This window comes from Aquarana catesbeiana, linkage group LG03 (genome assembly GCF_042186555.1).
Source record: "Aquarana catesbeiana isolate 2022-GZ linkage group LG03, ASM4218655v1, whole genome shotgun sequence".
Classification (NCBI taxonomy): Eukaryota; Metazoa; Chordata; class Amphibia; order Anura; family Ranidae; genus Aquarana; species Aquarana catesbeiana.
Window position 1 is genome coordinate 744147496 of NC_133326.1, and position 17587 is coordinate 744165082.

At 57.8% G+C, this 17587-nt stretch overlaps 1 protein-coding gene across 4 annotated transcripts in view; it reads left to right on the plus strand.

Moving 5' to 3' along the window:
- Positions 1-1234: 1234 nt before the first annotated feature.
- Positions 1235-17587, plus strand: part of GPS2 (G protein pathway suppressor 2) — a 46009-nt gene continuing 29656 nt past the window's right edge. For 3 of the 4 annotated variants that reach the window (XM_073623495.1, XM_073623498.1, XM_073623497.1), the window contains exons 1-4: positions 1276-1429; positions 10211-10324; positions 10422-10531; positions 10915-11027. In XM_073623495.1, coding sequence (XP_073479596.1) covers positions 10231-10324; positions 10422-10531; positions 10915-11027 — 317 coding nt within the window. In that variant the 5' untranslated portion in view covers positions 1276-1429; positions 10211-10230. Of the gene's footprint in view, positions 1430-10210; positions 10325-10421; positions 10532-10914; positions 11028-17587 lie in introns of all 4 variants that reach the window. The other variant, XM_073623496.1, reaches the window with a different exon arrangement.

Genomic DNA, 17587 nt, shown 5'->3' on the forward strand with positions numbered 1-17587 from the left:
TACAGTGGTGGGGGAGGAGTCACACAGGGCGGGGGTGGGTCAGTTCTGTATACACGGTCCGGCCCCCAGGGACCCCCCTCCTCACACACACCTTGTAGGATAGGAAGGTGGGGGGGAATACAGTAGGGAGGAGGAGCAGTACAGTGGTGGGGGAGGAGTCACACAGGGCGGGGGAGGGTCAGTTCTGTGCCCGGTCCGGCCCCCAGGGACCCCCTTCCCACACACACCTTGTAGGATAGGAAAGTGGGGGGGGAGGGGGAATACAGTGGTGGGGGAGGAGTCACACAGGGCGGGGGTGGGTCAGTTCTGTATACACGGTCCGGCCCCCAGGGACCCCCCTCCCCACACACACCTTGTAGGATAGGAAGGTGGGGGGAATACAGTAGGGAGGAGGAGCAGTACAGTGGTGGGGGAGGAGTCACACAGGGCGGGGGAGGGTCAGTTCTGTGCCCGGTCCGGCCCCCAGGGACCCCCTTCCCACACACACCTTGTAGGATAGGAAAGTGGGGGGGGGAGGGGGAATACAGTGGTGGGGGAGGAGTCACACAGGGCGGGGGTGGGTCAGTTCTGTATACACGGTCCGGCCCCCAGGGACCCCCTTCCCCACACACACCTTGTAGGATAGGAAAGTGGGGGGGGGAGGGGGAATGCAGTAGGGGGGAGGAGTCACACAGGGCGGGGGAGGGTCAGTTCTGTATACACGGTCCGGCCCCCAGGGACCCCCCTCCTCACACACACCTTGTAGGATAGGAAAGTGGGGGGGGAGGGGGAATACAGTAGGGGGGAGGAGTCACACAGGGCGGGGGAGGGTCAGTTCTGTATACACGGTCCGGCCCCCAGGGACCCCCCTCCTCACACACACCTTGTAGGATAGGAAAGTGGGGGGGGAGGGGGAATACAGTAGGGGGGAGGAGTCACACAGGGCGGGGGAGGGTCAGTTCTGTATACACGGTCCGGCCCCCCAGGGACCCCCCTCCCCCTCACCTTGCGGTCTAGGCGGACGGTGAAGACCTCTCCGGGGCACAGCGGTCTCCCGCTCAGGACCAGGCCTTGGTTGAACTCCTGAGCCGGCTGTTTTCGGGTGGCGGTCCGGTTCTGGTTGCTCAGGATCACCAGCTTGCCGGTGCGGGGATGAAGCTCCGCCATGACAGCCGCTTTACGGCCGCAGCCCCGGCGCTTTACGACGTCACCAGGGAGACGAGTCTGACAGCCTACGCCGGAAGTTCAGGGCAAGGAGGGCGGAAGCGCCTCAATGGTTGGCGGAAGTCGGGCTGATAAAAGCCGGACGTGACGTAGCGGAAGTCTGGCTGGTGGTTCCCGGAAGTGACGCGGGTGTATCGGAGCGCCGCCGGAAGTAAGAGGTACGGAGAATCGGGAGAGGAGCTTCCCGCCTTCAGAGATCACCGGAACCGAGAGACACCGGAGAGAGGTGACCCCTCCCCCCACCTACCGGAGAGACCCCAACTCTCCTTCACCCACAGGGCCCCAACTGTCACTCCTCTCCCCCCATCAGAGGGCCCCAACTGTCACTCCGCTCCCCCCCCATCAGAGGGCCCCAACTGTCACTCCTCTCCCCCCATCAGAGGGCCCCGACTGTCACTCCTCTCCCATCAGAGGGCCCCAACTGTCACTCCTCCCCCCCCATCAGAGGGCCCCGACTGTCACTCCTCCCCCCCCATCAGAGGGCCCCAACTGTCACTCCTCTCCCCCCATCAGAGGGCCCCAACTGTCACTCCTCTCCCCCCCCATCAGAGGGCCCCAACTGTCACTCCTCTCCCCCTATCAGAGGGCCCCGACTGTCACTCCTCTCCCATCAGAGGGCCCCAACTGTCACTCCTCCCCCCCCATCAGAGGGCCCCGACTGTCACTCCTCCCCCCCCATCAGAGGGCCCCAACTGTCACTCCTCTCCCCCCATCAGAGGGCCCCGACTGTCACTCCTCCCCCCCCATCAGAGGGCCCCAACTGTCACTCCTCTCCCCCCATCAGAGGGCCCCAACTGTCACTCCTCTCCCCCCCATCAGAGGGCCCCAACTGTCACTCCTCTCCCCCCATCAGAGGGCCCCAACTGTCACTCCTCTCCCCCCATCAGAGGGCCCCGACTGTCACTCCTCTCCCATCAGAGGGCCCCAACTGTCACTCCTCCCCCCCCATCAGAGGGCCCCAACTGTCACTCCTCCCCCCCCATCAGAGGGCCCCGACTGTCACTCCTCCCCCCCCATCAGAGGGCCCCGACTGTCACTCCTCTCCCCCCATCAGAGGGCCCCAACTGTCACTCCTCTCCCCCCATCAGAGGGCCCCAACTGTCACTCCTCTCCCCCCATCAGAGGGCCCCGACTGTCACTCCTCTCCCATCAGAGGGCCCCAACTGTCACTCCTCCCCCCCCATCAGAGGGCCCCGACTGTCACTCCTCCCCCCCCATCAGAGGGCCCCGACTGTCACTCCTCTCCCCCCATCAGAGGGCCCCGACTGTCACTCCTCTCCCCCCATCAGAGGGCCCCGACTGTCACTCCTCTCCCCCCATCAGAGGGCCCCGACTGTCACTCCTCTCCCCCCATCAGAGGGCCCCGACTGTCACTCCTCTCCCCATCAGAGGGCCCCAACTGTCACTCCACTCCCCCCATCAGAGGGCCCCGACTGTCACTCCTCTCCCCCCATCAGAGGGCCCCGACTGTCACTCCTCTCCCCCCATCAGAGGGCCCCGACTGTCACTTCTCCCCCCATCAGAGGGCCCCAACTGTCACTTCTCCCCCCATCAGAGGGCCCCAACTGTCACTTCTCCCCCCATCAGAGGGCCCCAACTGTCACTTCTCCCCCCATCAGAGGGCCCCGACTGTCACTCCTCTCCCCCCATCAGAGGGCCCCGACTGTCACTCCTCTCCCCCCATCAGAGGGCCCCGACTGTCACTCCTCTCCCCCCATCAGAGGGCCCCGACTGTCACTCCTCCCCCCCCATCAGAGGGCCCCGACTGTCACTCCTCCCCCCCCATCAGAGGGCCCCAACTGTCACTCCTCTCCCCCCCCATCAGAGGGCCCCAACTGTCACTCCTCTCCCCCCCCATCAGAGGGCCCCAACTGTCACTCCTCTCCCCCCATCAGAGGGCCCCGACTGTCACTCCTCTCCCATCAGAGGGCCCCAACTGTCACTCCTCCCCCCCCATCAGAGGGCCCCGACTGTCACTCCTCCCCCCCCATCAGAGGGCCCCAACTGTCACTCCTCTCCCCCCATCAGAGGGCCCCAACTGTCACTCCTCCCCCCCCATCAGAGGGCCCCGACTGTCACTCCTCCCCCCCCATCAGAGGGCCCCAACTGTCACTCCTCTCCCCCCATCAGAGGGCCCCAACTGTCACTCCTCTCCCCCCCCATCAGAGGGCCCCAACTGTCACTCCTCTCCCCCCATCAGAGGGCCCCGACTGTCACTCCTCTCCCATCAGAGGGCCCCAACTGTCACTCCTCTCCCCCCATCAGAGGGCCCCAACTGTCACTCCTCCCCCCCCATCAGAGGGCCCCGACTGTCACTCCTCCCCCCCCATCAGAGGGCCCCAACTGTCACTCCTCTCCCCCCATCAGAGGGCCCCAACTGTCACTCCTCTCCCCCCATCAGAGGGCCCCGACTGTCACTCCTCTCCCATCAGAGGGCCCCAACTGTCACTCCTCCCCCCCATCAGAGGGCCCCGACTGTCACTCCTCCCCCCCCATCAGAGGGCCCCGACTGTCACTCCTCTCCCCCCATCAGAGGGCCCCGACTGTCACTCCTCTCCCCCCATCAGAGGGCCCCGACTGTCACTCCTCTCCCCCCATCAGAGGGCCCCGACTGTCACTCCTCTCCCCCCATCAGAGGGCCCCGACTGTCACTCCTCTCCCCATCAGAGGGCCCCAACTGTCACTCCACTCCCCCCATCAGAGGGCCCCGACTGTCACTCCTCTCCCCCCATCAGAGGGCCCCGACTGTCACTCCTCTCCCCCCATCAGAGGGCCCCGACTGTCACTTCTCCCCCCATCAGAGGGCCCCAACTGTCACTTCTCCCCCCATCAGAGGGCCCCAACTGTCACTTCTCCCCCCATCAGAGGGCCCCAACTGTCACTTCTCCCCCCATCAGAGGGCCCCGACTGTCACTCCTCTCCCCCCATCAGAGGGCCCCGACTGTCACTCCTCTCCCCCCATCAGAGGGCCCCGACTGTCACTCCTCTCCCCCCATCAGAGGGCCCCGACTGTCACTCCTCTCCCCCCATCAGAGGGCCCCGACTGTCACTCCTCTCCCCCCATCAGAGGGCCCCGACTGTCACTCCTCTCCCCCCATCAGAGGGCCCCGACTGTCACTCCACTCCCCCCATCAGAGGGCCCCGACTGTCACTCCACTCCCCCCATCAGAGGGCCCCGACTGTCACTCCTCTCCCCCCATCAGAGGGCCCCGACTGTCACTCCTCTCCCCCCATCAGAGGGCCCCGACTGTCACTCCTCTCCCCCCATCAGAGGGCCCCAACTGTCACTCCTCCCCCCATCAGAGGGCCCCAACTGTCACTCCTCCCCCCATCAGAGGGCCCCGACTGTCACTCCTCTCCCCCCATCAGAGGGCCCCAACTGTCACTCCTCTCCCCATCAGAGGGCCCCAACTGTCACTCCTCTCCCCATCAGAGGGCCCCAACTGTCACTCCTCTCCCCCCATCAGAGGGCCCCGACTGTCACTCCTCTCCCCCCATCAGAGGGCCCCGACTGTCACTCCTCTCCCCCCATCAGAGGGCCCCAACTGTCACTCCTCTCCCCCCATCAGAGGGCCCCGACTGTCGCTCCCCCTCCCCCCATCAGGGGGCCCCCGACTGTCGCTCCCCCTCCCCCCATCAGGGGGCCCCCGACTGTCGCTCCCCCTCCCCCCATCAGGGGGCCCCCGACTGTCGCTCCCCCTCCCCCCATCAGGGGGCCCCCGACTGTCGCTCCCCCTCCCCCCATCAGGGGGCCCCCGACTGTCGCTCCCCCTCCCCCCATCAGGGGGCCCCCAACTGTCGCTCCCCCTCCCCCCATCAGGGGGCCCCCGACTGTCGCTCCCCCTCCCCCCATCAGGGGGCCCCCGACTGTCGCTCCCCCTCCCCCCATCAGGGGGCCCCCGACTGTCGCTCCCCCTCCCCCCATCCCCCAAGGGCCCCGACTGTCGCTCCCCCTCCCCCCATCCCCCAAGGGCCCCGACTGTCGCTCCCCCTCCCCCCACACCCCAAGGGCCCCGACTGTCGCTCCCCCTCCCCCCACACCCCAAGGGCCCCGACTGTCACTCCCCCTCCCCCCATCAGGGGCCCCCGACTGTCGCTCCCCCTCCCCCCACACCCCAAGGGCCCCGACTGTCGCTCCCCCTCCCCCCACACCCCAAGGGCCCCGACTGTCGCTCCCCCTCCCCCCACACCCCAAGGGCCCCGACTGTCGCTCCCCCTCCCCCCACACCCCAAGGGCCCCGACTGTCGCTCCCCCTCCCCCCACACCCCAAGGGCCCCGACTGTCGCTCCCCCTCCCCCCACACCCCAAGGGCCCCGACTGTCGCTCCCCCTCCCCCCACACCCCAAGGGCCCCGACTGTCGCTCCCCCTCCCCCCACACCCCAAGGGCCCCGACTGTCGCTCCCCCTCCCCCCACACCCCAAGGGCCCCGACTGTCACTCCTTTTCCGGGCCCCGACTGTCACTCCTTTTCCGGGCCCCAACTGTCACTCCTCCCCCATACCCCAAGGGCCCCAACTGTCACTCCTCCTCCACACCCCAAGGGCCCCAACTGTCACTCCTCCTCCACACCCCAAGGGCCCCAACTGTCACTCCTCCCCCACACCTGAGTGTTAGATCCTACTATGGTCTTCAGACCTCGGTGATCTTCCCATGTTAGGTTCTTCCATGGTCTTCAGATTTCGGTGATCTTCCCATGTTAGGTTCTTCCATGGTCTTCAGATTTCGGTGATCTTCCCATGTTAGGTTCTTCCATGGTCTTCAGATTTCGGTGATCTTCCCATGTTAGGTTCTTCCATGGTCTTCAGATTTCGGTGATCTTCCCATGTTAGGTTCTTCCATGGTCTTCAGATTTCGGTGATCTTCCCATGTTAGGTTCTTCCATGGTCTTCAGATTTCGGTGATCTTCCCATGTTGGGTTCTTCCATGGTCTTCAGATTTCGGTGATCTTCCCATGTTAGGTTCTTCCATGGTCTTCAGATTTCGGTGATCTTCCCATGTTAGGTTCTTCCATGGTCTTCAGATTTCGGTGATCTTCCCATGTTAGGTTCTTCCATGGTCTTCAGATTTCGGTGATCTTCCCATGTTAGGTTCTTCTATGGTCTTCAGACTAGGGGTCGGCCGATATTTGGTGTTTTTTAATTAATCGGCATTGGTCGATTGTGCTGATAAAAAAGGCCGATATAACTTCAGAGTGACTTGCAAATGACTTCTGTAATAGAAATCAATACAAGTTGCCTGAAATCTGTGAAGTGAATTCTCTCCTCTCTGGGCAGCCAAATCTGATAAAAAGAACCTGAAGAGATACAATGTTTCTTCTTATCAATGGTCTGAACTCCCTGTGTAGGAGGAGTTTTCAGTTTAACTATTTAAATCTTTTCTGACATTTGTTGCTTACAAGTAAAAATCCTGTATTTTCTGCTAGAAAATCACTTCAAACCCCCAAAAATATATATATATATATATATATATATATATATATATATATATATATATATATATATATATATATATATATATATTTATTTTTAGCGGAGACCCTAGGGAATAAAATAGCGGTTGTTGCAATATTTTATGTCACACGGTATTTGCGCAGCGGTCTTTCAAACGCAATTTTTTTTGAAAAAATACACTAATGAAATAAAAAAAAAACTAAGCAGTAAAGTTAGCCCATTTTTTTCGTCCAAAAGTTTTGATGACCTGTTTTCCCTTCCCGCCGACCGTACGTAGATATGCCTACTCGGCTTTCCGGGGTTATACCGGGATGATGCCCGCAGCTGCAGGCATCATCCTGGGACCGTTGTTTACAGCGGGCGATCGGCTACCCGTGTATAACAACTGATGCAACTAAAAGCCGCTCGGCTGTTATACCGGAGGAGCGGGAGGGGACATCCCCCCCCCCCCTCCCGCCGCTGTTACCGGGCCTCCCGTGCGATCGGGAGGCCCGGTGTCCATTCGGCTGCCTTCGGCGGCTGGGGGCGGGCTGGAACGAAGCTGCGAGCGGCTTCGTTCCAGCCTTCTCGTAAACGCGGAAGCGACGTCATGACGTCACTTCCCGTTTACTCGGCTGCCAATGGCGCCGAATTTAAAAAAGTACACAGTATTCAGAATCGCCGTTTTTGGCGATCTGAATACTTTGAAGTGTAAAGGAGGGATGGGGGGTCTTTTAGACCCCCCATCCCTCCATAAAGAGTACCTGTCACAAGGGATGTTTACATTGCTTGTGACAGCAATAAAAGTAAAAAAAAAAAAAAAAAATTTTAAACACAATTTATAAAGTACAAAAATAAATAAAATTAAAAAAAAAAAAAATTTTAAAGCGCCCCCGTCCCCGCGAGCTCGCGCAGCGAAGAAAACGCATACGGAAGTCGCGCCCGCATATGTAAACTGTGTTCAAACCACACATGTGAGGTATCGCCGCGATCGCCAGAGCGAGAGCAATAATTCTAGCACTAGACCTCCTCTGTACCTCAAACCTGGTAACCGTAAAAAATTTTTAAAGCGTCGCCTATGAAAATTCATAGGTACCGTAGTTCGTCGCCATTCCACGAGTGCGTACAATTATAAAGGGTGACATGTTTGGAATCTATTTACTCGGCGTAACATCATCTTTCACATTATACAAAAAAATTGGGGTAACTTTACTGTTTGGATTTTTTAAAATACATGAAAGTGTCACTTTTCCAAAAATTTGTGTTTAAAACACCGATGCACAAATACCGTGTGATAAAAAATGTTGCAACAATCGCCATTTTATTCTCTAGATTCTCTGCTAAAAAAATATATATAATGTTTGGGGGCTCTAAGTAATTTTCTAGCAAAAAATACGGATTTTAACTTGTAAACACCAAATTTCAAAAATAGGCTTAGTCATGAAAGGGTTAATATTTAAGAGAGTTTTTGTTTTTTAATCTAAATTCTACATACAAGTGAACTGATTGGAGGTTTGTTTTGTTTAATAAATTTAAAAATGTTTCTGTATCACTTATTAAGGCGGCTCTCACACTGGAGCGGGAAGGCGTTGACGGTAAAATGCTGTTAGTTTTAGCGGCACTTTATCGTCATTTTAGCAGCGCTATTCGACTGCTAGCAGGGCGCTTATAACCCAGCTAGTGGCCGAGGAAGGGGTTAAATGCGCCGCTGACGAAACGCTTTGCAGGCACTTCAGCAGCAGTGCGCATTCATTTCAATGGGCAGGAGTGGTGGAGGAGGGGTATACACACCGCTCCAAAGATGCCACTTGCAGGACATTTTTAGCCTCCTGCCAGCGCATCGCCTGTGTGAAAGCACTCGGGATATCACACTGAGACTGCAGGGGAGGCATTTTGCAGGCACTTTACAGGCGCTATTTTTAGCCCAAAAGCGCCTGAAAAATGCCCCAGTGTGAAAGGGGTCTAACTGTTAGATCTTATGAGATGAAGGGAAAAAAATAATCGGCCTAACATATCAGCCCAAAAAAATCGGCATCATATATCGGCCATCGGCTGGCGCGATTTCTAAATATCAGCATCGGCCAGAGAAAAACCCATATCGGTCGACCTCTACCTCAGACCTCAGTGATCTTCCCATGTTGGATTCTTCTATGGTCTTCAGATCTCAGTGATATTCCATGTTAGGTTCTTATGGTCTTCGGATCTCAGTGATCTTCTCATGTTAGGTTCTTCTGTGGTCCTCAGACCTCAGTGATATTATATGTTAGATTTTTCTGTGGACCTCAGATCTCATTATTATTCCATGTTAGGTTCTTCTATGGTCTTCAGATCTCAGTGATCTTCCCATGTTAGGTTCTTCTATGGTCTTCAGATCTCAGTGATCTTCCCATGTTAGGTTCTTCCATGGTCTTCAGATCTCAGTGATCTTCCCATGTTAGGTTCTTCTATGGTCTTCACATCTCAGTGATCTTCCCATGTTAGGTTCTTCTATGGTCTTCACATCTCAGTGATCTTCCCATGTTAGGTTCTTCTATGGTCTTCAGATCTCAGTGATCTTCCCACGCTAGGTTCTTTTATGGTTTTTACATCTCGATCATCTTCCAATGTTAGGTCCTTCTATGGTCTTCACATCTCAGTGCTCTTCCATGTTAAGTTCTTCTATGGTCTTCAGACCTCAGTGATTTTCCCATGTTAGGTTCTTCTATGGTCTTCAGACCTCTGTGATCTTCCCATGTTAGGTTCTTCTGTGGTCCTGAGTCAGTGATCTTCCCAGTTTAGGTTCTTCTATGTTTTTTAGATCTTGGTGATCTTCCCATGTTAGGTCCTTCTATGGCCTTCAGACCTCAGTGTTCTTCTATGGTCTTCCCATCTCATTGATCTTACCATGTTAGATTTTTCCGGTGGTCTTTACATCTCAGTGATCTTCCCATGTTGGATTCTTCTATGGTCTTCAGATCTCTGTGATCTTCCCACATTAGGTTCTTCTGTGGTCCTCAAATCTCAATGATCTTCCCATGTTAGGTTCTTCTATGGTCTTCACATCTCGGTGATCCTCCCACACTAGGTTCTTTTTATGGTTTTTACATCTTGGTAATCTTCCAGTGTTGGGTCCTTCTATGGTCTTCAGACCTCAGTGATCTTCCATGGTAGGTCCTTCTATAGTCTTCTCATCTCAGTGATCTTCCATGTTAAGTTCTTCTATAGTCTTCAGACCTCAGTGATCGTCCCATGTTGGGTTCTTCTATGGCAGGGATCACCAAACTACGGCCCTCCAGCTGTTGCGGAACTACACGTCCTGTGAGGCATTGTAAAACCCTGACATTCACAGACATGACTAGGTATGTTGGGAATTGTAGTTCCTGAACAACTGGAGGTCCATATTTTTGGGACCCCTGTTCTATGGTCTTCAGACCTCAGTGATTTTCCCATGTTATGTCCTTGTATAATTTAAAAACTTTGGTGATATTTTCTTTAGTAGGGCCTTTGATTTGTACTCAATGCCCTATGAAATGTCTCTTCTGACTGCCACTACCTATTTGTTGACTAATGCTGTTTTCCTTCTTGTTTCTTCTCATAGTGGGATATTTGCTATTCATCATGCCGGCTCTTCTGGAGAGACCCAAGCTGACCAACACCATGGCCCGAGCCCTCCATCGGCATGTTATGATGGAGCGGGAACGCAAGCGACAAGGTTAGCCTCCATATTGGTGTAGTTGTAGTAGAAGGAACAGCCCACACATTCTATTCAAACTGAAGGTGAGGTCCATCTTGTCTTCTGTTTTCCACAGAGGAGGAGGAGGTGGATAAGATGATGGAGCAGAAAATGCGAGATGAACAAGAGAGGAGGAGAAAGAAGGAAATGGAGGAGAGGATGTCCCTGGAAGAGACCCGGGAACAGGTAAAGACAGAATTCTGGATAGATTTCTATTTGTCCAATGGTATCGCCTCATGAGGGGCTCATATTAAAAAAAAAAAACAAAAAAAACTGGGAGGAGCTGACCAAATCTTCTCTCCGCTGACAGCACCCCCCCCCCACACACACACACACACACACACACACACACACACACACACACACACACACAGGTGCTTCTAATAAAGGATTGACAACTCCAGAAAGGTCCATTGAAGGAGGATCAGAATGATGGGGGGGCTTGAGTGGGAAGTGGTGATCCGAGTGTAGTCGTAGATGTGAAGGTCTCTGTGATGAGCCAGTGCAAGAATGATGATGTCCTCGTTGTCCCGTATTTCTCCTGTCTGAACTCCTGACTCCTCTTATAGATCATGAAGCTCCAGGAGAAGCTGAACAAATTACAGGAGGAAAAACATCAACTCTTTCTGCAGCTGAAGAAGGTTCTTCATGAAGAGGAAAAGAGGAGAAGGAAGGAGCAAAGGTAAGACTAGACAGAGCCCATGCACATTAAAGCGGTTGTATACCCGCTGGGGTTTTTTTTCTACACCTGCAAGGGAAAAGGCATAATGAGCTAGTATGCACCGCATACTAGCTCATTATGAGTTACTTACCTTAGAACGAGGCACCGGCTTCTCACCCGGTCCATGCCGAGAGAGCTGACATTTCCCCTCGGCGTGTCTTCCGGGTATCGCGGCTCCGGCGCTGTGAGTGGCTGGAGCCGCGATGACGTCACTCCCGCGCATGCGCGCTGGAGACTTCTGTCCGGCAAGCTCCGGAGTTTGCCGGGCTGTCAGCCTGAGAATCCCCTGTGCGCATGCGCCGCTGCAGTCAGCGGCTCATTGCGAGGGGAATATCTCCTAAACCGTATAGGTTTAGGAGATATTTTTTTTATTTATAGGTAAGCTTTATTTTATAGGCCTTATTTTATAGGCTTACCTGTAGGTAAAAGTAAAAAAAAAAAAAAAAGGGTATACAACCGCTTTAAATGAGGCGAGATGTGACCCACACATGGGAGATGAGGCTGGGTGTGACCCACACATGGGAGATGAGGCTGGGTGTGACCCACACACGGTAGATGAGGCTGGGTGTGACCCACACATGGGAGATGAGGCTGGGTGTGACCCACACATGGGAGATGAGGCTGGGTGTGACCCACACATGGGAGATGAGGCTGGGTGTGACCCACACACACGGGAGATGAGGCGAGATGTGACCCACACACGGGAGATGAGGCTGGGTGTGACCCACACATGGGAGATGAGGCTGGGTGTGACCCACACATGGGAGATGAGGCTGGGTGTGACCCACACATGGGAGATGAGGCTGGGTGTGACCCACACACACGGGAGATGAGGCGAGATGTGACCCACACACGGGAGATGAGGCTGGGTGTGACCCACACACGGGAGATGAGGCTGGGTGTGACCCACACACACGGGAGATGAGGCGAGATGTGACCCACACACGGGAGATGAGGCTGGGTGTGACCCACACACGGGAGATGAGGCTGGGTGTGACCCACACACATGGGAGATGAGGCTGGGTGTGACCCACACATGGGAGATGAGGCTGGGTGTGACCCACACACGGGAGATGAGGCTGGGTGTGACCCACACATGGGAGATGAGGCTGGGTGTGACCCACACACACGGGAGATGAGGCTGGGTGTGACCCACACACACGGGAGATGAGGCTGGGTGTGACCCCCACACGGGAGATGAGGCTGGGTGTGACCCACACACACGGGAGATGAGGCTGGGTGTGACCCACACACACGGGAGATGAGGCTGTGTGTGACCCACACACACGGGAGATGAGGCTGGGTGTGACCCACACACACGGGAGATGAGGCTGGGTGTGACCCACACACACGGGAGATGAGGCTGGGTGTGACCCACACACACGGGAGATGAGGCTGGGTGTGACCCACACACACGGGAGATGAGGCTGGGTGTGACCCACACACGGGAGATGAGGCTGGGTGTGACCCACACACACGGTAGATGAGGCTGGGTGTGACCCACACATGGGAGATGAGGCTGGGTGTGACCCACACACGGGAGATGAGGCTGGGTGTGACCCACACACACGGGAGATGAGGCTGGGTGTGACCCACACACACGGTAGATGAGGCTGGGTGTGACCCACACACACGGGAGATGAGGCTGGGTGTGACCCACACACACGGGAGATGAGGCTGGGTGTGACCCACACATGGGAGATGAGGCTGGGTGTGACCCACACACATGGGAGATGAGGCTGGGTGTGACCCACACACACGGTAGATGAGGCTGGGTGTGACCCACACACACGGGAGATGAGGCTGGGTGTGACCCACACACACGGGAGATGAGGCTGGGTGTGACCCACACACGGGAGATGAGGCTGGGTGTGACCCACACACGGGAGATGAGGCTGGGTGTGACCCACACACGGGAGATGAGGCTGGGTGTGACCCACACACGGGAGATGAGGCTGGGTGTGACCCACACACGGGAGATGAGGCTGGGTGTGACCCACACACGGGAGATGAGGCTGGGTGTGACCCACACACGGGAGATGAGGCTGGGTGTGACCCACACACGGGAGATGAGGCTGGGTGTGACCCACACACACGGGAGATGAGGCTGGGTGTGACCCACACACGGGAGATGAGGCTGGGTGTGACCCACACACGGGAGATGAGGCTGGGTGTGACCCACACACGGGAGATGAGGCTGGGTGTGACCCACACACGGGAGATGAGGCTGGGTGTGACCCACACACGGGAGATGAGGCTGGGTGTGACCCACACACGGGAGATGAGGCTGGGTGTGACCCACACACGGGAGATGAGGCTGGGTGTGACCCACACACGGGAGATGAGGCTGGGTGTGACCCACACACGGGAGATGAGGCTGGGTGTGACCCACACACGGGAGATGAGGCTGGGTGTGACCCACACACGGGAGATGAGGCTGGGTGTGACCCACACACGGGAGATGAGGCTGGGTGTGACCCACACACGGGAGATGAGGCTGGGTGTGACCCACACACACGGGAGATGAGGCTGGGTGTGACCCACACACGGGAGATGAGGCTGGGTGTGACCCACACACGGGAGATGAGGCTGGGTGTGACCCACACACGGGAGATGAGGCTGGGTGTGACCCACACACGGGAGATGAGGCTGGGTGTGACCCACACACGGGAGATGAGGCTGGGTGTGACCCACACACATGGGAGATGAGGCTGGGTGTGACCCACACACGGGAGATGAGGCTGGGTGTGACCCACACACGGGAGATGAGGCTGGGTGTGACCCACACACGGGAGATGAGGCTGGGTGTGACCCACACACGGGAGATGAGGCTGGGTGTGACCCACACATGGGAGATGAGGCTGGGTGTGACCCACACACGGGAGATGAGGCTGGGTGTGACCCACACATGGGAGATGAGGCTGGGTGTGACCCACACATGGGAGATGAGGCTGGGTGTGACCCACACACGGTAGATGAGGCTGGGTGTGACCCACACACGGGAGATGAGGCTGGGTGTGACCCACACACGGTAGATGAGGCTGGGTGTGACGCACACACATGGGAGATGAGGCTGGGTGTGACCCACACACACGGGAGATGAGGCTGGGTGTGACCCACACACACGGGAGATGAGGCTGGGTGTGACCCACACACACGGGAGATGAGGCTGGGTGTGACCCACACATGGGAGATGAGGCTGGGTGTGACCCACACACGGGAGATGAGGCTGGGTGTGACCCACACACACGGGAGATGAGGCTGGGTGTGACCCACACATGGGAGATGAGGCTGGGTGTGACCCACACACACGGGAGATGAGGCTGGGTGTGACCCACACACACGGGAGATGAGGCTGGGTGTGACCCCCACACATGGGAGATGAGGCTGGGTGTGACCCACACATGGGAGATGAGGCTGGGTGTGACCCACACACGGGAGATGAGGCTGGGTGTGACCCCCACACATGGGAGATGAGGCTGGGTGTGACCCACACATGGGAGATGAGGCTGGGTGTGACCCACACACGGGAGATGAGGCTGGGTGTGACCCACACACACGGGAGATGAGGCTGGGTGTGACCCACACACACGGGAGATGAGGCTGGGTGTGACCCACACACACGGGAGATGAGGCTGGGTGTGACCCACACACACGGGAGATGAGGCTGGGTGTGACCCACACACACGGGAGATGAGGCTGGGTGTGACCCACACACGGGAGATGAGGCTGGGTGTGACCCACACACACGGGAGATGAGGCTGGGTGTGACCCACACACGGGAGATGAGGCTGGGTGTGACCCACACACGGTAGATGAGGCTGGGTGTGACCCACACACGGGAGATGAGGCTGGGTGTGACCCACACACGGGAGATGAGGCTGGGTGTGACCCACACACACGGGAGATGAGGCTGGGTGTGACCCACACACACGGGAGATGAGGCTGGGTGTGACCCACACACGGTAGATGAGGCTGGGTGTGACCCACACATGGGAGATGAGGCTGGGTGTGACCCACACACACGGGAGATGAGGCTGGGTGTGACCCACACACACGGGAGATGAGGCTGGGTGTGACCCACACACGGGAGATGAGGCTGGGTGTGACCCACACATGGGAGATGAGGCTGGGTGTGACCCACACACACGGGAGATGAGGCTGGGTGTGACCCACACACACGGGAGATGAGGCTGGGTGTGACCCACACACACGGGAGATGAGGCTGGGTGTGACCCACACACACGGGAGATGAGGCTGGGTGTGACCCACACATGGGAGATGAGGCTGGGTGTGACCCACACACACGGGAGATGAGGCTGGGTGTGACCCACACACACGGGAGATGAGGCTGGGTGTGACCCACACACACGGGAGATGAGGCTGGGTGTGACCCACACACGGGAGATGAGGCTGGGTGTGACCCACACATGGTAGATGAGGCTGGGTGTGACCCACACACGGGAGATGAGGCTGGGTGTGACCCACACACACGGGAGATGAGGCTGGGTGTGACCCACACACACGGGAGATGAGGCTGGGTGTGACCCACACATGGGAGATGAGGCTGGGTGTGACCCACACATGGGAGATGAGGCTGGGTGTGACCCACACATGGGAGATGAGGCTGGGTGTGACCCACACATGGGAGATGAGGCTGGGTGTGACCCACACACATGGGAGATGAGGCTGGGTGTGACCCACACACGGGAGATGAGGCTGGGTGTGACCCACACACGGTAGATGAGGCTGGGTGTGACCCACACACGGTAGATGAGGCTGGGTGTGACCCACACATGGGAGATGAGGCTGGGTGTGACCCACACACGGGAGATGAGGCTGGGTGTGACCCACACACACGGGAGATGAGGCTGGGTGTGACCCACACACACGGGAGATGAGGCTGGGTGTGACCCACACATGGGAGATGAGGCTGGGTGTGACCCACACACGGGAGATGAGGCTGGGTGTGACCCACACACGGGAGATGAGGCTGGGTGTGACCCACACACACGGGAGATGAGGCTGGGTGTGACCCACACACGGGAGATGAGGCTGGGTGTGACCCACACACGGGAGATGAGGCTGGGTGTGACCCACACACGGGAGATGAGGCTGGGTGTGACCCACACACACGGGAGATGAGGCTGGGTGTGACCCACACACGGGAGATGAGGCTGGGTGTGACCCACACACATGGGAGATGAGGCTGGGTGTGACCCACACACATGGGAGATGAGGCTGGGTGTGACCCACACACGGGAGATGAGGCTGGGTGTGACCCACACACGGGAGATGAGGCTGGGTGTGACCCACACACGGGAGATGAGGCTGGGTGTGACCCACACACGGGAGATGAGGCTGGGTGTGACCCACACACACGGGAGATGAGGCTGGGTGTGACCCACACACGGGAGATGAGGCTGGGTGTGACCCACACACGGGAGATGAGGCTGGGTGTGACCCACACACGGGAGATGAGGCTGGGTGTGACCCACACACGGGAGATGAGGCTGGGTGTGACCCACACACATGGGAGATGAGGCTGGGTGTGACCCACACACATGGGAGATGAGGCTGGGTGTGACCCACACACATGGGAGATGAGGCTGGGTGTGACCCACACACATGGGAGATGAGGCTGGGTGTGACCCACACACACGGTAGATGAGGCTGGGTGTGACCCACACACGGGAGATGAGGCTGGGTGTGACCCACACACGGGAGATGAGGCTGGGTGTGACCCACACACATGGGAGATGAGGCTGGGTGTGACCCACACACATGGGAGATGAGGCTGGGTGTGACCCACACACGGGAGATGAGGCTGGGTGTGACCCACACACGGGAGATGAGGCTGGGTGTGACCCACACACGGGAGATGAGGCTGGGTGTGACCCACACACGGGAGATGAGGCTGGGTGTGACCCACACACGGGAGATGAGGCTGGGTGTGACCCACACACGGGAGATGAGGCTGGGTGTGACCCACACACGGGAGATGAGGCTGGGTGTGACCCACACACGGGAGATGAGGCTGGGTGTGACCCACACACGGGAGATGAGGCTGGGTGTGACCCACACACGGGAGATGAGGCTGGGTGTGACCCACACACGGGAGATGAGGCTGGGTGTGACCCACACACGGGAGATGAGGCTGGGTGTGACCCACACACGGGAGATGAGGCTGGGTGTGACCCACACACACGGGAGATGAGGCTGGGTGTGACCCACACACACGGGAGATGAGGCTGGGTGTGACCCACACACACGGTAGATGAGGCTGGGTGTGACCCACACACACGGGAGATGAGGCTGGGTGTGACCCACACACACGGGAGATGAGGCTGGGTGTGACCCACACACGGGAGATGAGGCTGGGTGTGACCCACACATGGGAGATGAGGCTGGGTGTGACCCACACACGGGAGATGAGGCTGGGTGTGACCCACACACATGGGAGATGAGGCTGGGTGTGACCCACACACATGGGAGATGAGGCTGGGTGTGACCCACACACA